The 22,100-nt window shown below is 51.1% G+C and overlaps 1 protein-coding gene across 4 annotated transcripts in view; it reads left to right on the forward strand.

Moving 5' to 3' along the window:
• PDE10A (phosphodiesterase 10A) overlaps positions 1-22,100 on the forward strand; it is a 569,171-nt gene that overhangs the window by 259,645 nt on the left and 287,426 nt on the right. Inside the window, exon 1 of one of the 4 annotated variants that reach the window (XR_009354435.1) lies at positions 16,915-18,132. The exons of 2 other annotated variants lie outside the window; for them this stretch is intronic. Coding sequence is in view for 1 of the 2 variants with exons in the window: in XM_059176571.1 (XP_059032554.1) it covers positions 17,361-18,132 (772 nt within the window). In the remaining variant the exon portion in view is untranslated. Of the gene's footprint in view, positions 1-16,914; positions 18,133-22,100 lie in introns of those variants that run through there. One more of the 4 variants, XM_059176571.1, reaches the window with a different exon arrangement.

Consider the following 22,100-nt stretch of genomic DNA (forward strand, 5'->3'; position numbering starts at 1 on the left):
CATCGGCTGGTGGCAAATAAGCAAGTCAAAAACCGGATCTAAGACAACTTAGAGCAGTTTCATCATGGCCACATGGGAAATAGATTTTCTGGAATTACACCCACTGTTCTCTGAGCTGTGAAACCCTGCTTTGATAATGAGAAATGATTTCAGAAAGATTGAACTCATTACCGTTCATGCGGAAGGACAGAGTGTCATCAAGTTGCTTTCGGACGTCAGTGACCTTCTCTACGCTTCTCATCCCCGTTAGCAGCTCTGCTGGGGCAGAACGCGCAGCGGTGGCCATGGCCTCTGTGAGACCTACCCGTTCTTTCTACAGTCGTGACTGCAAAGGCCATGCCTTGTGTAAGGTGACACAGCCCAGAGCTGCCCTGGGTAAACACACGTGCATTTCCGAACAAGTGCTCAGAGATGCCGGCTGCATCCTGGATGCGACTCGTTCTTCTCAGAAGGCGGGAGATCTAGAACTATAAAATAATTGGAGACTTCCTTATAGTTTTGAGGAAATAATATCAGTGTCCCTGGGGAGTTTGTTAAAAATGCACATCCTCAGCCCCACCCCGGGTTAAATCAGAAACTCCAAGGTGTGGCGATCTGTTTTTCTGAGATCTTCCAGATGATGCTGAGCCACTGTTAAAGGGAACACACACACACACACACACACACACACACACACACGCAGATCTGTCCAGAGAAATCACTGATATTAGTATAGATGCCTAAAAAATATGATTTCGGAATTTTCTTTTAAAATTGTCTCTTTGTCTACATCCACATGGACCTAAGTGTTAGGAAACTGGCTTTGTGGTCCTTTGTGTGTAGGAAATGTCTCTGTCCTCCATTCAGAAACTGACTTAATCACACAGACGCTGATTTAATCATCTGGACTCACGTGGATGTGTCCGAGGAGGTGCACTAGTTTCCCCGTGGTACCCCGCCAATGCTGATGTTGTCACAGTAATGACAGTTCGAAGGTGGTTGGTGCTCCCCTCATGTGGACAGTCCCATATGTGTCCTGTGTGGGAGCTTTCATAGGCAAGGTACAAAGTAATCTGAGGGTCTTCAGAATTATAGGTTCCATGGTGTGCAAAGATATTAGCATCCTAAAAGATATAGGTCACCCTAAAAGATATAGGAGGAAATAGATGCTTTTAGGCACGAGGGAATGAGTATTTTTGGAAGGGAACCATTTTGGGATATGTGTATTGCATAGTTGTAGAACTTTCTCAGGGCTCCCATATTTTATCTAAAGATTGTCCACAGATTATGACTGAAGTTCAAGATCAATTTATGTAAGCAAGACTCCATTTTTCCTTTTTTTCTTATTGTTCTTGAATGGTATCTATCTCTAGGAAATACATCTCAAATTATAGCTGGAAGATTGCCTTTGGAGTGAGAGAGTATAATTTTTCATCTTGCTTGCTTGGTAGAGGCTGCTACAGCTGAACTGTGACCTTTTGCTTTTTTTGGCAGTAACTCACTTATATTTTAGGACTTGCAAAATTTTATAGTAGGCATTAAATCTTACTTCACTGTGTTACTCCCAAAACCTTAGAGAAGAAATTCCACGATGGACTGTTTTCATTTCTCCCAATGATGTGTTACACTTCTTAAGAGAAAAACCAACCAACACAATCCATGATGGTTTTTGTTTACACCCCAGTACCCAGTGGTATATATAACAATACCCAACAGTGCCCGGTGTAGGTACCCCAAAGCACCCAGCAGTACTCACCATGGGTACCAAGTCGTAGTCTATAGTATCCACAATGAGTATCCAATAGTACTCAATACCCAACAGCATCCAAACGGTACCCAGAATACCTACCATGGGTGCCCAACATTACCCATGGGGCCATCGACGGAGATTACTCTAGAGTGCCAGAAAGAAACCTTTCTCTCTGCACCCTGAACTGGACACATGAAATCCCGTGGGTCTGTGCCCTAAAAGGAAAGTGACGGTGGGCATAATTAGGTATGAAGCTGAGCCATGTAAAAATACCGCTTCTGTAGGTCAAAAACAACTGAACACCGGCAATTCTGTTGGTCTCATGTCACTCTATACATTTTCCCAAACTGTGAAATAGAATACCCTTAATCCTTAGGGAGCCTAGGAAGGGTTTCCTGAGTGTTCAGTACTTGGACGGCTGTGGGAGCCCCCCCTTGGCCGATTCATGACATCTCCGGGGAGTACTGGCGGGAACAGGCCAGCTCTCAGCCCCAAGAGGGTTGGTGGGGACAGAGAGCACAGAATCTGGACTTACCCGGTCCAAATAGCCTCTCCTGTCCGTAGCCTTTTCTAGGCTGGGTGGGAAGTTTGATGGAAGGTTCTCTACAACTTTTCTGAATCAACTTCGATGCCCTATGTTTTTTTTCTGCCAATACCTCTGACATAAAGAATGTTAAGGGGATGCCTGGGTGGCTCAGTCGGTGAAGCGTCTACCTTCGTCTCAGGTCATGAACCCAGCATCCTGGGATCCAGTCCCGCATCGGCTCCTTGCTCAGCGGAGAGCCTGCGTCTCTCTCTGCCTGCCGCTCCCTCTGCTTGTGCTTGCTCGCACTCTCTCTTTCTGTCTCTTTGAGAAATAAATAAATAGAATAAAAAAATTAAAAAAAAAAAAAAGAACGTTAAGGTTAGGATCAGATCATTTGGGCATAAACCAAGATTTACCTGCCTAAATTAGTTTTTAAATAGAGCTCAATGTCTGCCCCTGTGCTAGCACCCCTCACCTGGCACGCGCCCGGTGTACTCACCCGGTGAGGTTGTTCCGAGGGTAACCCGATGTGATCCATGTGCCAGCCCCTCGCACTGGACGCCCCGGAGGACTGTGGGCTCCTGTGCTGGGTGCTGCTGGGTATCACTATGTATCCCTTGGGTCCTGGGCTGTAAACCAGCAGCCCCTCATGTTAGCCACCTGGACACTTACCTGAGCTGACCACAGGCCGCATCCTTCCTGTGTCGTTCACGCATAACACAGGATCGAATACCTTTAGGAAAATGCAGGCTCTCCAAGTGGATTCTTTCAGCGCAATTTGTTTTTCCAGATAACCTCCCATTTTCTTTCATCTCCTAGTGCTCTCCTCAACATCAGAGAATCTAGAGAAGTCTGGCTGACTGCTTTAAACCTTTCTAGAAGAAAACAGACCGGATCCTTGTGGATGACAGTTGATCCGGTGGCTGTTGCTAGGATAGATTTCCACCACGTGTTAAAAAGAACGTGCATGCTAATTTATCATTCAAAGGGATTTTTTCCCCCTCTTTTGGGAAGAGCTAATGCACAAAACCTGTTAGTACAAAGACAGAATGAGAGAGAGAAGCGGGTGTGGGTGGAGGAGGGTTGCGATGTGGCGCTGGGAGAGGGTTTCAGATGGAGGCTGCAGCCCTGCAGGCGGGGGCTGGGGCGGCTCAGAGCTTCAGAGCTCGGGGAGCAAGAGCCCCGGCTTCCGAGAGCCAAGGCGGGGTGGGGAGGGGCAATGATGAATAACTTTATTCTGGAATCCAAATGAATTGGTGATGGGAATCGAGCTTTCACACTTCTGATTTAAATTTTTTTAAATCCCTCCCAAGGTTATTGCTTCTTAAGAGAGAAACGCGAATCCCTCCCCCACCCCCAGAAACACAGAAGAGAAAGGTCTGGATGCAAAGGTGCGGGAAGGGACTGTGGGCAAGAGCGCTGGTCAGGTTCTGCAGGGCCGCAGAGCCGAAGAGGAGGCAGAGAGAGGCAGAGGCAGAGGCTCCAAGTCTGCTGATTTAAACATGAATCTTTTCTAAGCGATGCCTTCCCGGCACCATCCAGACTAGAGGCTGACCAGTCACGTGGGTGCCGCGGCCAGACTGCCACACAGAATGAGCCATCACAGAAATGAGGAAGGAGGAGACTTTCAGAAAGATTCTGTAGTTTTTCTTCGAGAATGGTTACGAGAGTAATTCCATTTTGGGGGGCATGTTTGTGCCCCCAGAGGAGGGGGCGCTGACTGTCCTAGTCCCCTCCAGCGCTCCCTGAAGGTCTTCGCCTCCAGGCCCCCCGGACGCTCCACCCCGACACCCAGGAAGGGAGGCACAAGCGTGGCTCCTGACTTTGTGGGATCTTATAACACCCCAGCCTTCATTCATTCTGGACCCATTCAGGAAAAACACATAAACGTACAATGTAGATGATTTGTTTTGTTTTATTTTATTTTAAGATTTTATTTATTTATTTGATGCAGACAGAGAGAGAGAGAGCACAAGCAGGGGGAGCAACAGGCAGAGGGAGACGCAGACCCCCCTGCTCCGCAGGGAGCCCGATGCGTGAGCGGAAGGCAGACACTTCATTGACTGAGTCTCCCAGGTGCCCCTATTTTATTTTCCTGTTTTAAGATTTATTTGATTGAGAGACACACAGAGAGAAAGAGAATGGGGGGCAAAGGGAGAGGAAGAGAGAGAACCCCAAGCAGGTTCTGCTCAGATCAGAACATGGAGCCCGACATGGGGCTCGAGCCCACGACCATAAGATCGTGACCAGAGCGGAAACCAAGAGTCGGTCACTCAACAGACAGCCACCCAGGCGTCCCTAGTCAATATTTTTTTAAACTAAAGTCAGGTCCTGGGAGTCCACCAACGTTTCCCCATTTCATGAGGAAGAGAAACCGAGGTCAGTGGGCCAAGCGGCTCCCACGAGCTAGTCCCTTCCCTGCCTGACTCGGGGCCACTCCCAACCTCTCCCTTCTCATCGGCTCCAGGCCCCCTGGTGTCTTCCTCGGGAAGCCTCCCATGCCCCCTCGTGTGCCTTCGCGCAGGCTGCCCCTTCTGCGGGAGCCCCCTTCCCTCCCTGCCCCGCACCCCCGCAGGCTCACACCCGCCAGCTTGTCTGTGAGCCCCGCGCAGCCACGCTGCAGAGCCCTGTTCTCTGCCGCCCGTCCAGGCACGTAGCACATCCACCACCTCCATCACCGAGCCCACGAGGGATGCCCTCTCCGCCTGCGGGGGTCGGCGGGCCACTGCCCCTGCGTCCTCCCGCAGCCTGCTGGGTTTTCCGCACAGGCCTGACTGAGGTACATCAGGGAAGAGAAGGGATTCCTTTTCCGTTTGCCAGGCTCCTCTGGGGGCGTCCACACGTGTGGGCACCCCTGAGAGTTTTGCACATCTGATTTAAAATAATCTTGTTTTGACTAAACATAGAAGGCAGATCATCCAAGAAAAAGTTGAATTAAATATTTTAAAGGCTTCTTTTCTTTTTTCAGCATATAGCATCGACTTAGAGAATAACGTACTTTACTCTTATGGATAAAGATAAGCCCTTGTTTCAGACCCACACGTGCATACAGGCTCGCATACGGAGTGTGAATGGTTTGCCGGCGTGCGGTCGTGTTTTGCTTCTACTTTCTGAGGGTGAAATGGGAAGGTTGAGGGTTTACAAAAACAAGCAAACAAAGCAGACACTTAAATGTCAGGCTCTCACAAGCATGCAAAGAGCTGCTTCTTGGCAGAAGAGCAAAAATTTAGCCATATTTTAAGGGCAGACACAGGAATAGAGAAAACCGTTAATGTTCTAAAATCAAATTATTTGGGGCGCGCCTCAGTGGCTCAGTAGATTAAAGGTCTGACTTCAGTTTAGGTTATGATCCTGGGACCCGGGGACCCTGAGATCAAGCGCCATGGGGGGTGGGGCTCCCTGCTCGGTGGGGCTCACTGCTCGGTGGGGCTCCTGCTCGGTGGGGCTCCCTGCTCAGTGGGGAGCCTACTTCCTCCTCTCCTTCCACCCCTCCACCCAGCTCATGCTCTGTCTGTCTCTCTCTCAAATACGTAAAATCTTAAAAAAAAATTTTTTTTTTGATGTCTTCACTGTATTCTCATCATTGAGGTGACTCATTCTAAAAGGTCAACCTTAACCATTTTTAACCTTTTTCCTAAAAAGGAAGATCCTGGTGGTGGCGGGTTGGGGCATGCCATGGGCATTGAGATCGAGCAGGGGGACCTCCCGGAGGAGAGCAAGGTCTACAGGTGATCGCGGAAGAGGCAGTCAGGATGGAGCCGCCTTTTTGTAGCTTTGAGAATCGGGATGGGAGACACCCACAAAACACAGGAAAAATCGCCAGCTGAACGTTAGCGTCCCGTTGTTCACAGCTGGGAGGCTATGCTCTGCTCTGTGGTCTTGTTTGGAAGAGTAACCTCTTGGATGCTTTCACTGCTAGTGGCATCTTTCCTTTGGTGACAGGGCGGCTTTACTTTGGCCTTAAGAACCATCAGTTAGGCTAAGAGCCCATCAGCCAAAGCACAGAGCAGTGTTAGTCGTCCGTCAGACATCCCCTAACACAAATTGCAAGTCCCAGTCACAGGGTGCTGGCTCTGGGCCAGACATTGGTCTAATGGTTTCCATGCATTTTTCTCTCTGAATCCGTACGTGTCTAAAGTGACTTGCCTAGGGTCTCCGAGAGTGTGGCAGATCTAGGACTCAAAACCAAGAGACCAGTTTCTTTTCCCAAGTTATGTTTCAATCTATCGAGTGCTGACAACATGCCAGGCCCCGTTCTAGGCATGTTTATACAAAGAAACTTCTTTCATTCTTATGGCAACACCAGGAGATGGGTATCGTCACTGTTCCCACTTTAAAGATGGAAAGTGAAGCCCAGAGGAGTTCTGTGTGTTCTGCAGAGGTAAGGAAGGAGGTAAACACAAGAGGTGAGCCTGGCCAGTGCCTCCAGAGGAAAGACCCGAGGCGGCTTCTGGACCCGAGGCCACACTCAAATGGACACAGAGAACACTTGAATAAAGTCTAAAAATAGAGGTTTACAGGCCATACTCTTCAACAATAATCCAAAATGAAATAAAACAAAATCATAATGTAGCTGAAAATACTCTTCACTACGTGGAAATTAATAATCAGGCTTCTGTGTCATGTGTGCATCGGGAGGATATTAAAACTGAAACTGAGCGCCGTCCAGAATCACATGAAAGGGGGAATATTTTAAACTGAAGACTATGGGATCTTCAGACGTTCAAGTCAGGGAAAACGTGTGAACAGAAGTGCCTTGGAGATGAAAGAGAAAGGCTAGAAATGAAGGAACCAAGGACACATGATAAATAATTAGGAAACAAACAAAAGATGAAAAGTGCAAAAAGAGAGTCGTAAACAACAGGAACTGACACATAGAATAAGAGAATCTACAGGCAGATCTGTGAAGCCAGGACTGGAGGCCTGAGCTGTGGGTGGCGGTTCCCAGGGTGTGTCTGGCCACCCCGGAGCAGGCCCTCCTGCCCTCTGGGGACCCGGCGTTTAACCCTCATCTTTCCAAAGCCAACGAGAAGCTACACTGATCAAATACATACATCAATACGGAGAGTTAGGTAAATAATATTCAACGCTACGTTTTTCTTATTTTGGGGATAGAACTTTCTCATCAAGGTGGAGTTACAGACCCTTTATGTGGTGCTGACTTTGGTCAGTCCGCTTCCGCGTAAGTGGGTGGGCGGAGTTTGCACACTCAGCAAGGGGACGGGCGGAGTTTGCACACTCACACAGAAGTCGGGGATGCTCACTTGTCCTGGCCAGTGCCCTTTTCTGCTCCTTCAATCTCGTCTATCTGTTGAAGAGCTCACATTTTCACTAATTATCTTTTCTTCAGAGCTAGGTGGTACCTAGTGACTGCTTCGTCAACAAATAAACGATGATTTCATCCCCTTTAAATTGTCAACCCTTCTGAACTCCTGTTTCGCCATGGATACAGCCCACCGCTTCTGGAAGCACGCTTCCGCGACGGCAGCAGAACCGCCTCCGTTCAGTGCGGGCTCTTGTTTAAAACCGTTCACAAGAGTTTGGGACTCTTCCGTGGTTACCACACTTTCAATTTGTATTTTGTGATTGTGATTCTACACTTTTACTCTACCCTGAAGATGAACCCCCACCAGCTGGAGTCCGCAGACCACCCCCCGTCCTGTCTGCACCACCACATTCATGCTGTCACAGTGCCAGAGAAGTGCCATTGTAATTTTTCTACCCTGCCGTGTCTTCACGTAACATGTGAAATAAGAGATGTGAAAAATTCTTTTAAAAATTCACTAATTGTATTTTCTTCAGAGTGACACGGTGCTCGGAGACACTTGTCTTCTGGGAGGGTTCAGGTAGAAATGACAGTTGTCGGACACGTTATCGGGTTAGTTTCAGGGACCGATTGCTAGGAGTGGGGCAGGCCCGCTGCTGTCACCTTATTGTAATCCATCATGAAGGGCGGGGGGTGTACTCTTCTATGTGCAATAAGAATTGACATCCGCAGCGGGCCGCGGCGATTTGCCGGTTCTGTGAGAGCTTGACCGAGCTGGAGGGCTTTCGACCACTGGCCCGTTACACACATGTGAGGCGGGCATCCCCTGATGCAGTTAGGGAGTTTTCTGATAGACTTTGTGGAGATCTTTTTTTAACTAGAATCAGTTTCCAGATGCACAATTCAAAGGGACATTTTAGTGATGTCCTTTCTTAATCTCCCTTTTGAAAACATACTTGTACTAGACTTGTTGAAATCAGAGTTCAAACAAGAAAACCAGACTTCACCTGTATTTCACAGCTACTCAAGAAATAGAATTCAACAGAAAACAGATGGATAGGCTTTCGTAATATATATACTAACCCAGCTATAAGTTAGTGATTTAATGTGCAGGCTTGCTTTTATATGAGAAGAGGATTTTTGTTGAGCCCTGTTTCAGATCATCTCACTTTAATAAGCAGAAATCTAGAAACACGGAATATTAGCATCTTGCCTTAGACCATAAAGCACACAGTATATAACCAAAGGGGACATCAGGAGCTCTAATCTGCCTGCTGTAGCTGCTTTTCATCAGGTTTATGCCATGTGTGCAAAATCTACAAAATGGGCTTAAATCCTCATCATACAAGGTACCTCTGAGGGCTGTTATGGGAGGAAATTAATGGAGTCTTGGAGCACAGTCATGATGAACACATGTATAGAGAGAAACACAGAACAGCCAATGTGAAGGTGGCAGAACGAGCAGTTGATTTCCTCCTCCTGGGTTGACTTAGCTCCCGAGTGGCTGTGTAATGGCGCGTGCGCTCAGTGCTCGAGGCTAAGTGGCCAGATTACCTGGGCTGTATTTACTCTCGTCAGGGGTTGGTTGGAGGACTCTGTGATCGCTTGTGGGCTACTGTGTTCTGTGCATCCAAAAAACCAGAATTACCAAGTTTACGAGTCCAGGAGGGTTGGGGAGAAGATTAGGACAATTTAATCAAGGTCGTTAAAAACAGAAGAGTGTTTCCCTCTTGCCTGTCCCTGGATGACGTTCACAAAAGCAAGTGGACTCTGGGAATTTATCCCAAGGATCCTTTACACTTTGTTCTTCCAAAATAGTGAACGTCTTGCCCAGACAGTGTGGCTTCTCGTTGACACATGGAAGTGGATGAAATTCATCCCTCCCCAGTGCAGCCTGTTCTTAAAAGTGAATCAGATAACTCGGCCACGGGTGCCTACAGCAACATTCCTTCGGGGGCCAGGAGCTCCCGAAAAGGCAGTGGGATGTGATCAATAACCCCTTGCGGCCATGGCCGTACGATACCATGATAGACGCCATGATAATACGATGACACAGTCCACTCTCCTGCTATGTTCAGACACTATCATACTCCATCGAAAGGGCGCCCATGTCACCGTCTCTTGTCATTCTGTTTGAACACACGTATTGCCATAATTGCTCCTTACCTGAAGCGCGCGTGGTGCTGGCGTTTGGGGCTGTTCTGAGGTCCCATGGAAGGATCAGCCTTCTCTGCTGCCTCTAACCTGAGCAGCTTCCCGTAAGCAAGCCTCTGCTTCAGGGTGACACCAGGAATGAGGAAAAGAACTTCCTAGAACTACTCACATCTAAGTTCAGGTGATTATGTCAGGATCTGTCGACTCTATGAGATTATCCCATAAAACCCGCAGTCATCTGTAACTTGGTTTTAATTGTTCAATCCCATTTTTTAATTTTTAACCAATGGGGAGAATCTTTCAGAATGCGCATGTGAATGTTTCTACACTTTCTACACTTTCTACACTTTCCTCATCTCGTGCGTGGCGGTCCGTGGCGGTCCATCCGAGCCCCAGGGTGTGAATCCTGGGCATCGCGGGGGTGGGGGAGGCCAGTGGCTGAGCGGGGACTGCCTCCAAGCCGCTCTTCTCTCCTGTATCTCACTCAGCTGTGTTTTCTGTTGGCCATTTTAGGGCATGGGTTCGGGGTATGTCCATATGTGCAGCACAAGACACACAGCCTCAGATCAGGACACTCATTGTGGGACCAGAGGCCCTCCCTCAGACCCTTTGGAAGGACAGGATGGTCACCGTCCGCACAGAACTCATGAATAACTTGTCCGTCTGCAGCTTTCTCTCTCTGAGTCCACACAAGCTACCCAACCATCCGTGTGTGGCAGGATTCCTTTCCCTGGCCCCCTGCCAGGTGACCCACTTGAGCAAATGCGGCCTCTAGATGCTCCCTTCGCACTCTGTTCAGCCACAAGTATCCAGTCGGGCTTGGCCAGCTGAATTCTTTCACAAATAACCAACAAACTCTCTAATGCTACTTACCCTTGCTGTGTTCTTCTGCGAAGTTGGCATTTGCCTGCTTTGCCATGGTCCTGTCCCTCCGCCCGAGGCTGTCCAGGCACAGCGGACAATCATCGCAGAAGTAGAATGTAAAATGGAGAACTGTGGTGGATTTCACATCAGGAGGATTTATGTTTGGCCTTTCTGTGTATTTTTTCAACTTGGGTTGATATGCTGTCATTGATTTTTTATTACGGATAGCCATGATGATGAGCTATTTGAGAGGGGCAAATGTCCTAATGTAGGATTATTCTGAACATCAGTAGTCCTAATGCAGGATAATATGCCAAAGGAGCAAGAGTCCTGGGTAGAGATTTCTGGAACTGGTAGAGATTTCTACCAGAATGCAGTGCTAGAGGGGAGAAGAAGAGCGCTAAACTTTCCAGCTCAGTGCTGGGGTGCCGTCAGCTGACAGGAGACCTGCAGCCAGTGAGCAGACAGCTTTGAATTCAGGCCACCTCGGACTGGGCTTGGCCCTCCGCTCATGGGCCACTCTGTTTGAAACAGTGAAGCCCTGTCAGATGACTGCTTCGTGTTGGGGGCCGCCGCCGGGGGAGGACATCCCCCTCTTTTCACTATCTGTGTTGTTGACTACAGGATTAATCAGTGTGGCACATGAACACGAGGTTATTAATCCCCAATTTCAGAACCAAAGGGAATGCATGTGTCCAGAGAGGACGGAAGATGCCCTTTCTCAGCTTCTCTCTTCAGCTTCCCGTCAGATAGATGCTGGCAGATTGCTCGGGCTCCCCGTCAAGTCATGCGGATAAGACATGCAGCTGAAAATCAGCGCTGCTTGTCTTCTGGCTTCTGAGGTTATTTTTATTTTTTTCCACAAGGGTCCCTTTCAAAAGATCTACTAGATGGAGTTCTAAGTACAGCTCCCGTGTGAAATGATGCTTTTATAGATACTGGACATGCACGACCAGCAAGACGGGCTGACTGTGTAGACAAGGGCCTTTGTCAACCCAAATTCTTGGAAGGGTGGCCTGGGAACCGTGTGTCTAACATCGTGTAATGCACAATAGCAGCCCGAGGCGCTTGCCCATTGTGTGAAACTCTCTCCTTCTCCTTCTCCTTGAGCACTTTACTAAGAGAAGCTCAGGGAGAAACTGGTTTTTGGAAGTCAAGGCCTGACGTCAGAACAGTTCACCCATGTGAATGAACTTGGCCTCCCATGCATGCCCTTAAATGCCCTTCCAGTCCTGGTCTAGACTGGAACACAACTCGGAGTGGCCTTCTGTGCCCCAGGCCATGCCTGGCTTCTTTTATTAATTATTTAATGAATTAAATTTTTAATTAATTAATTTTTTGAGGTGAATGGAAAGGAAGACATTCTCTGGAGTCAATGAGCCATTGTGGACCTCATTTTTGAGACAAATCTGTAAGAGCCAATGATTTTTCTCTCTCTCATCATTGCATCAGACTCCTTGAATCAATATCAAGGCCCCTTGTAAAAATGTGGGTAATAAAATAAAATAATGTTTACAAGAAAAGGATTCCGGAGCCATAGATGATGATGTGCTTCTTTTGAACAAACTTAACAAGCCACACAATAATTTGTGTTGGCACTAAGGGACTCATCATGGTGGGACAGACTCAGTAGGAATTTGGGGGACCTTTCATGAAGCTCCATGCTCGTTTGTACCTAAGGTGTTCCTGTACTTCCTAGGCCATACCATCTGGAGGAACTTAAGCCATTCCCTGGTATACCCTTTTTATCCTGAATGCCTCCTTAGTCACTTTCTACTTAAATGCTTTAATTGGGCTGTGGGTCTCTTAAAGTATTTCTTTCTTTTAGGATATATATATATATATATATATATATATATATATATATATATAATATATATATACACAGACATATGTATGTATATATATATAATTAATTCTCACAGACTGTTTCTATTGGACTCTTAAAACACAGTCTCAAATATAATTGATTATCTCTGCCCTGTAAACGTTTGGTAAGAGTGTTGATTATTTAAACAACACTGGGTTGTATTTCAACACAACATGGTTATACTCTGATTTGTATGTTTTTGAGAAATGAAAGGCATTTCAACATTCTACGAATCACAGTGGGTCTCTAAAGTGATTTGCTGTTTTTGTGATGACAGCATCTCCAGAATCCAGTTCTGAGTCGTAACATGACAGTGTTATATAAGAATTAACGCTCATGTGCTTATCTCAAGAACTTAATATTGATTATGTAACCACAGCGGTACTTTCTAACACCAGTATCCTCTAGGCTAGTTGTTTATTAGATATTAAACCGAGCTTCTTTTTAGGAGGGAATTAAATGTTTTGCTTTCAACTAATGAAAATTCCCACTTGAATCTTATTATTTATCTAGCAGCACACTGACGCCACCCTTTTCAAAAGGTGTGGGTATTTAAGAAGTCTTATTTAGAATATTAGTGTTTAAATAATCTGCCTATTATCAGAAATGTTCTCATTGAAAATTAAACACTATTTTGATCTTTTTGAATGAAAAATAATATACTGGTTTTTATTTGTTTTACAGCATAAAGCAATAAAAAAGCACAGTTTTATAGTTAATTGATTTGAAGTCATAATAATAATATAGTCTGAAGATCTAGGAATGTTAAGGGTAGCTGAAGAAATTGAGTTTTTTAAAATCATATTAATCTTTTTCAAGACGGTGCCATATAGCATATGGACTTTATAGTAATGTTTCCGTACTAAATTTTAACGACCTTTGTTTTTTAGGCTGACTACAACAATACCGTAGGAATGAATGCGTCCCTCATTTTAGTCAAGATTTATTGACATCAACACTAATACAAATTTGTAAGCAGTGGGCATGCAGGCGACAGGTAGGGAAGCAGTCATCGAATGCCTAGTGTATGCTGGCCTTTACTAAAGGTTTTAAGTGGTAAGAGTAACAGGACCCTGCTACCAAGCTGTTTAAAATGGAGCTGCCAACACAAATTATACCTGCATTCCATTTCTCCGGAGACTTGATACAAAATATCCATATGTACAGGTTAAAGCCCATCAGTTTCAGGAGTCCAGACATCAAGGCTGTGATGGGCAAGAGGAAAGAAACACTGAAGGAGGCTTCCTGGAATGACAAACTTAGAGCCAGGAGGGAGGCATTTGGGGGCTTAGGATGCTGTGAGTCAATGCTCAACCCCGAGTCCATTTTCAGCATGCCAGATAATCACTAAGAAATTATTTCATTAGAATGCAGAGGGTCTCTGTGATATGATATCTCACACCTGAGTGACATATAAATTGATAATTTACTAGCAATCAACTGAAAACCAGCATGCAAAATGCACAGATTTCTATGACGCTTGGAAGCAAGACCCACTTGTTTATGAATTATTTTGCTCAGATAACTGTGGATTTCTGTAAGTCAGAAAATTCAAAACCAAGGGAGGGCAATGTGTCTCTTTAACAGACTTTACCTGTATAAGTAGATGAGTTTAACATTTAATCAACCCTTGTTTCCAATCTTTATGAAGAAAGGTTACTAGTATTTGAAAGGAGAAAACAGCTTATCAATAAAATCAGTTAAGGCACAGGCCTGCATGTTGGCCAAAATCATATAAAATTTAACCATACGTATTGTAAACTTAACTTTGGGCTATTAAAAGGGGTGGATGTTTAAAGTATTATAAAGAATTCATAAATGTATGAATAAATCATTTAAAAATCATCTGAGACTCTAGCTTGCCCCATGTTTTCAAATGCTTTTAAAAACAAATAATTCAGATGAGAGTAGAATCAGGCAGCGCTGAAGCGCAAGTTTTCATTACCCAGATAAACTTTCCTCATCATTTTTTGGGGGGAAGGCAGAGACAAATGCTTTTATACCTAACTTTGATCATCATCATCTTGGCAGCTTTGCTAGTGTTCACTGGCCTCTTAACATGATTTTAGTTTTTATTCTTTCCAGCAGGTGGGCATTTTTTTTCCAGTGGAGAACGAGGAAAATCGTTTATTTCACAAGGAGCACTGTAGGGGTGTCGGTTCCTGCCAGGGCTCATCCCATGCTCCTGGACTTACAACTCATATTTCCAGCTGTGTGTAATCTCTGCGGCGGTCTGATAACCTGTCGCGGAGCTACAGGGCAAACGTTCTGGGCGCGACCAGAAAGCCATGCTTACTGAATTATGGGCCAATGTGTTTATTCATAAAAGGTTTGGAGTAACAAACGTTTAGTGACAATCTTCCCTCTTGTGATATGTCATTAGAGAAGCTCAAAGGGAAGGAAAAGAAGCCACAAGAGGCACATCCTGCCGGTGTTGCAACACCTGAACACAGGGGTGAGTGAGGAGCCTCTAAGACCCTGTGTTTGTAATTTAAATCTTTGACTAAACAGTATTTCATCCGGAAAGGAAAAGTGGCCGGGAGCCTACTACACTGATGTTAGCAGAGCTGAACTCCGGGAGTCACGGAACCAATGTAATCGATAATCAGTAAACACCCCCGCCACTTGCTCCCTTCCCCTTGTCGTGCTTTGTCGTTTTCAGTTTGTCCAGGAAACCTGTGCCTTCCAGCCGGCGTTCGAAGAAAAGAAGGACGAAAACCTAGAAAGAAGTTTTATTCCAGAAAAGAGTCACAATCTAAAGTTTGCCTCTGATTCAACGAAGACGCAGAGAACAAATGTTTGACGGCTCCCGCGCCACTCTCCGCGCGTATGCGGAGACTTACATTCGAGTTGCATGTACCTTTTCTTGTAACAGGAAAGCCGCTGTAATCTTTCCAAAAGGCAACAAACGTATACGACGAGGAGAAGCCTTTTGCGAGTGAAGGAATGAACCCCACGCTCTCCGAGGAGAAGCATGTGCTCTCCAGCCCCTGGGCTACCCCCTTCCCCCCCCCCCCCCAGACCCACCCTGCGCCGCCAGGTCCGCAGCCGGGGCAAACTCCCGACGCCCGGAGAGGTACCCAGCGATCCAGTCCGCGCCTCTCGGGCGCGTCGCCCGGGAGGCTGACTGATCGTTCTAGTTTCTCCTTCGTCGGAAAACTGCAAAGGCAACAACAAAATACGCACTCTGGAAGGTAAGGGTCACCGGAATCTTTTTCCTGTTTCGCAAATTTAGGGATTACGACCTAGTGAGAGCCAGGGCTGGCGCCCATGACACGCGACCCTCGGAGTGCGCCCCGCAATTGCAGAAACGCCTTCAGCCTTTGCTGGGAGAAGGGGAGTCGCACCAAGTCCCAGGCGCCCCACTTCCCCAGTTTGGTGCAGATACAAATATGCTCTTCTCCAGTATAGACTGTTTAGACGGGAGTGGGGAAAAACAGAGACTAGGGGAGAATCTGGAGCACACTTCAAAATAAAAACACGTGAGAACTGGACGGACCGTCGTGGAAAACGAGAATTGGCCCCGGGGTCGGGCGCACCCCTGGCCCCCGACCCTGCGTCAGCCAAGCGGCTGCATCGCCACGCGCGCCGCGCGCCCAGGTGGCCGTCTTGCCCTTTGTGGAAGTTGGGCTTCGGTGCGCGTGCTCCAGTCTTGGGAAGGTGACCGAGTTGAGGGAGTTTGGACAGCTCGTCCCACCGCGCGCGGACCCCGAGTGCGGTGAGGACCCCGCGCAGCCCGCCGGCTGGGACGAAAGCATCCGCGCATCTGTGCGCTCTGGCGCTTCAACTTCCCAAACTTCGAGCGGCTCCGTGTTCCCAGCGCCCATTGGGCGGCACATTACCCTTCAGTTCAGTAGCAACTGTTTGGAATCTGGGCTGGGAAGGAGGGGGGCATGGAGGCGGAGGGTGTTGTCCCAAAAAGCCGCAGGTGAGGAGGTGGTACTCAGGACTTTGGGGGGATGATCTCGCAGTTTTTCTTTTTTGACCATAGATGCCTTTTCCATTCTTACCGGGGCAAACTGGGCGGCGCGCACGAAGTTCGTTTTAAAGTGTGTTTTGCAAAGGGAGTCCTGGGGGATGAACAGGCTTTCTTACTCTCAGTTTATTGGAAACACTGTGCGTCGGTTTCAACTCCAGCCAAACGTCCGAGTTTGAACTCCTCTCCCAGGAGCTCCGAGCACAGCTCGGTTGGAGCTGCTGGCCAGCCACCGGGAGGGTTCCCGGGCTCGGGCAAGGGACAGGCCGACGTGGCTAGCCCGGCAGCGCACAGCTGGAGCAGCTGCTGGGCGGCGAATTTAGAATCCGGAACACCAGACCCAGATGTGGCGACGCCCCGCAGAGACGCGGGAGCTCCCCTGCTCCCCCCGCCCCATCCCGGTGGCTCGGGCGCCCAGCGTCCAAAGAGGGCCTCGGGGTGCCGGGGCCTGGCGCCCGGGGGCCGGGAGGCGGCGGGGCGCGCTACGTGGGGGAGGGCGGCGGCGGCGGCGGCGGCGGCGTGGGGAGCGCCCGCTCCGCCAGTGGGCGTCTCCTGCAGCCGCCGCCGCCACCTCCTCCACGGGCAGCGACACTGCGGCGCTTTTCTCCGCTGCTTTCGAGCAGTCGCCGAGGCTCAGCCGCCGGAGCGCGCACTAACCACGCCACGCTCGCCGGCAGCGTCTCCGCAGCCCCTCGCCCGGGCCGGCAGCACGCCGATTGTGCGCGCCAGCCGGCAGACAGGCGCCGCCGCGGGGCACCCGCGCCCGGCCCCAGGTCCTCCCGCACCCAGAGCGGGACGCGATGTGAAGACTGGGCCGGGAGGGGCGCGGAGGACCGGAGAGGAGGACCGGAGCGGCGCTCGGGCCGACCGGCCGCGGGAGGCAGGTCCTGCGGGGGCGGAGCCCGCCGAGTCCCGGCCCGCGGCGCGCCCCTCCCGCCGGCGGCCTGCCCCACCGCGGCCCGGGGGAGGAGGGCCATGGCCAGCCCCGTAGAGCCGCTCGCTCCCCGCCCCCACGCCCCCCTGCCCGCGGCCGGGGACGAGCCCGGATCCGGCCCCGGCAAACTCCGCCCGGAGCCCTGGCGCGGCGTGGCCGGCGGGGGGAGCGCGGTGGGCCCGGGCGCCCTGTGTGCGCGCGGCAGCGGCGGCTGGGGCTCGGCCCGCGCTCCCCTCGCGCTCGCCCTCTCCTCCCCTGTCCCCTCCTCCTCTCCGTCTTCCTTTTACTTCTGGCCGCCGCCCCCCCCGGCCCCCCCTTCTCTTCTCCCCTCCTCGTCTGCCTTCCACCTCCCCGTGCGTCTCCCAGGAAGGGGGGGCGCAGCGGCGGCGGCGGCGGCGCGAGGAGGCGGCGGCGGCGGCGATGCTGGCGGCGGCGGCGGCGGCGGAGGACCAGAGGCAGCTCCCCTGAGCGTCCCTCCCAGCAGTAGTCCCCGCGGCGGCGGCGGCGACGGGCGGCGGCGGCTCTTCCTCTGCTCCGCGCTCCAGGCTTTGCTGCTCCCAGCCCGCGCCGGGCTCCGGCTCCCGCTCGGCCCGGCCGCCCGCCGCGCGGGCTCCCCCGGCTTCCCGGGTGCCGGCGGGGGCTGCCCCGGCCCCAGCCCCGGCGGCGGCGGCGGCCGAACTCCGCGGCGGCCCGGAGACGCCGGCTTCGCCCTCGCCGCCGCGTCCCCCCTGCTATTCGGCTCCGACATGGAAGATGGACCTTCTAACAACGCGAGCTGCTTCCGAAGGTTGACGGAGTGTTTCCTGAGCCCCAGTAAGTGCCGGGCTCCTCGTTCCCCGCGGTCGGGGGCGCGCAGGGGGCTGTGTCCGGGGCATTTGGCGCCCAGTGGGCTTCACGGGAGGACGGGAAGCTCGAGGCACACTGGTGGCGCGCGGGAGTGTCCGCCGGCTCCGGGACACCGGGGTTTCCTCGGCTCCGCGTGCTGGCGGGGGGAAGGGCGACCCGGGAGGGCGGCGGGTGCCGCACGGTGAGAACGGGATCCGCTGCCCGCCTCGGGTCCCCGGGTGCGGCTTGTGGCCACGCTTGCCCGGCCCGTTGGTGCAGTCTCTACCCTGGCCCCTTACGCCAGGCTCCGCTCACCTTAGCCTGGGGCCAGTGAGGCTGGAAGACACGCGCTGCCTTCCACTTGGGGGTCCCGCCCGCTGGGGTCCCCCGGCCGGGAGAGGGCAGGCCAGGACACCGGAGCCCCGCGCTCCCAAAGGTCGAAGGCGGTTCCCCGGGTTCGGTGTCGGTGCCCGGGTCGCTTCCCCCCCCCCCCACCCCCGCTGCAGTGACCCTGTTCCGGAGCGTGGACTCGCGGAGTGAAACGGGTGCACCTTCACTGTCCACTTACTCCAGATGCCGAGGTTTTAGCTGTGCCTGGGCTGGTAAATGGAGGGACAATGGGGCGTTAGGGTGGAGGAGGAAGGCGTCGCGGGTTCGGACCCCCGGGCCGCCTAAGGCCGCCCCGCCTCCCCAGCCCCGAGTGCCGGGCTGAGAGCGCGCTGGAGCAGGGGTGGTGGAAGGCGTGTCGCGGGGGAGGGGGGCAAGGCTGAGCAGAATAGTCAAGGCAGAGGTTTGCTGGAAGGCAGGAGGCGGGAGATGTTAAGGCAAGAGGCGCCCGGTGCGCAGGATAGGGGATCGCCGTTGTTGTGGATGGAAGGCGAGCCAGGTGAGGACGGGAGACCCGGGGCTGGGGGTGGGGGGTGGCGAAAGCCGCATCCGCGGGGCACGGGGCGACTCCGGCGCCAGCTGGATTGGGCACGGTTCTTCCCGGCCCGAAACGCGGAGCCCGGGCGCCACCGTCCACCGCGTGCGCACCCGAGCCTTTGTCTGCTGCTCGCTAGGGAACCGCGTTTCCGCGGCGCCTCTCCCGGCAGACTCTCCCGGGTCGCCTTTTGGCTTCCTGCTCCCATCCGCCGCTCACGCCCCAGCCCTGGCCAGTCTTCACCTCTGGGCTCCTGGGGTCCAGCCCTCCCTCGGTGCTGGTACTTGTCTGGAACAATGCCCGCCGAGCACCGCCGGGGGCAGCCCCTGGGCCTGCGAGCTTGTCCTGCGCGGGCCCTACAGCCCCCAGCGATCCCGCCTCCGGGGTGCGGGGATCCGCCGGGACCGCGTGGCCCAGCGGCCTTTTGCACCGCGCTCACTCAGGCTGCCAGCGGCTGATTCTGCCCGCACTTGCCCGTGGACCTGATAGGACCGCTAGGCGTGGTCCCCGGACCCCCTCCCCGACCCGTCCATCCTGGAGTCTCCCCTAGTCAGACACAGCTTCCAGTTATCTGCTTCCGCAGGCCCCCGCCTGCCGGTGTTGGTTGATTTTTAGATGCTACATTTGGGGAGGGATGTGGTCTGGGCACGGAGGACCTCGCGCTTGCTGACCTTAGATGTGGACATTTTTACTTACTGAAAGGGGCACAGATTTGCTAGTAATTGAAGGTGGGGTGAGACCATGGAGCTCCGCACCCGTTCTGAAGCGTATTGGCTAAGTCTTGGGCCTAGAACTGGGGTCCCTGTTTGTCCGCTTCCACGTGCATTTGTGCATTCCAAATAAACGTCTGCTTTCCGCTTTTGGCGGTTGGGCTATGTGTGGGGATGGAAGGGTGCCATGCCTTGCCTGTGAGGAGCATTGTTTTGGGGAGAGGGCAGTGGCAAGGGGACAGGGGTGTGGGCATTTGGGTGGAACAGGGTTTCCTAAAATAATGAGGTTTCTCTTTGTATTTATTGTTAGTGGGGTTTGTTTGGGAGAGAGGGGGTACCTTGCCAGGGATGTTGTGGGACAGGATAAAGATGAACAGTCCAGGTTGAATGAGGGTGAACTAGGGGGTTCCCAGCAGGCTTTCCCTTTGGAAGGACAGAGGACCTAGAGAAGAAAGCCATCAGAAGGGACCCATTCTGCAGGAAGTTCTGGCTGGGAGAAGCCGCGTGATAATCACACTCAAGAACTGCGGGTTTTTGTCTTTGTGTGTGTTTTCATCCCTAGAACCAAGTCAGTAAGGAGTAGCCTGGGGTTTGAATGGGATCAAGAGGCTACAAGGTCTTTTAAGGTGCTAAGTATGAAAGTACTCTTCAACACGATCTACTATTGGGCAGAGGTGGGCAGATGCTGAGTGGACGCTCAGAGGACAGGAGCTGGTTTCTGCTCTGACACTTTTAGGGTCTTTGTTTCTGTCTCACTGGATGAGACGCTACAGCTGTCTGAATTGGTGAAGTACCAGAATCCTGGCAGACTTTTTGATGTTGGCCGATAAGAATGAATTCTGGATTCTGTAAGAGTGGAAAAATGCCTAAATTTATACAGATGTGTCTTAATTGTTGCACATTTATTCCCCTTTTCTTTTTGCCTTTCCATTTGGTCTCTTCTGGGTCTAACAATCAAGTTGTCACATAAAGGCTGGTGTGTCCAGTTCCTGTTTCTAGGAACACTGGTTTTATTTTTATCATCCTCAAAAAGCAAATCATGGGTTGGAAGTTGGATATCCTGGTTCCATTCCTGTCCATGTGGGTTTTGCATTTTGGTCCACACTGACTCACTGGTTTGCTCAGTAATGCACAGAGCAAACTTTTATTAAAAGACATTACCAGTTGCCCTGGCCTGGCCACAGTCCATGAGGGGTTCACCAATCAGGAGAGAGCCTCCTGGAAGCAGGCTTATTAGTGCTGACGTCCAGGGCTCGTAGGTTGGCGGTCATGCTGCCTTCGTGTCCGGTCATGCCTGACTCCCCCTCATCTGCCGTCCACCTTTAAATGTTGACCTCTGACCTTGTCCTCAGGCTCAGGGCTTCAGCATATCACAGCTCCCAAAGTTGCTGACTGGAATAGAAAGCCGTCTCTGTACTTGGAGAACCCAGATCCTTCTAGAGAGAATGGAGAATTCCGCTTTGCATGGGTGTGCACGCGTGCATGCATGCGTGTGTGTGTGTGTGTGTGCGCGCGCGCACACACACGCAGAGCAAAGTCAAGAAGTCATGCTGTGACAGACTGGTATATGCTTCAGTTTTCTGGAAAAAACAACTCACCTTGTCTGCACTTGGTGCTGTGGTGGAGAGTGCAGGAGAGGTATCTCAGCAGAGAAGAGGCCTTGAGAATACTGCCGTAAGCACACGGAAGAGTCAGAAAGTCTCCCTTCCCTCCGTACTGTCTCTTGACAGCTGCCGACTCTGAATGGTGCTGGGCTGTAAAGGGGGAAAGCGCTTCTTGGTCAGGACGGAGGGGACCAAGGGAGCAGGAAGAGGACGTGGCAAAGATGTGGGACACTGCTTTAGACCACAGCGCATTGTGTCTTTTTCACGTGTTCATAACAGAAAGTGTGCGTCTGCATGAAGGGTAGGCTCGAAATATGCTCAGCATCACCCGCTAAGCCCTTGTGCTCTGGTTCTTGAGACTGAAGATCCTCTGTGACCAGCACTTGAACACACAGAGATAAACAGATGGGATTCCTCTGAAGGGCAAATGTGTGTGACACGCGGGAGCCACACCAAACTGGACACACAGCTTCTTTGTACGGGCGTTAGTGAGACAGAGGTTACTGAGGACGTGAGACCCGAATCACAATGGAAATGGAGGTCAAGTCAGTTCACAGCCAACTAGTGGGTAATTATTAAGTCCCTACTCAGTGCAAATCATTTGAGGTCGTTGGAAATAATGAAGACTGTTTCCTCAAAGGACCTGAAGTAAGGATCTAGATAGCTACCAAGATGATCAACAAAGCAGAGTTGTGAAGTTTCCCTGCCCGGCCAGGGTGC

Source organism: Mustela lutreola, chromosome 6, assembly GCF_030435805.1.
Source record: "Mustela lutreola isolate mMusLut2 chromosome 6, mMusLut2.pri, whole genome shotgun sequence".
NCBI classification, from domain to species: Eukaryota; Metazoa; Chordata; class Mammalia; order Carnivora; family Mustelidae; genus Mustela; species Mustela lutreola.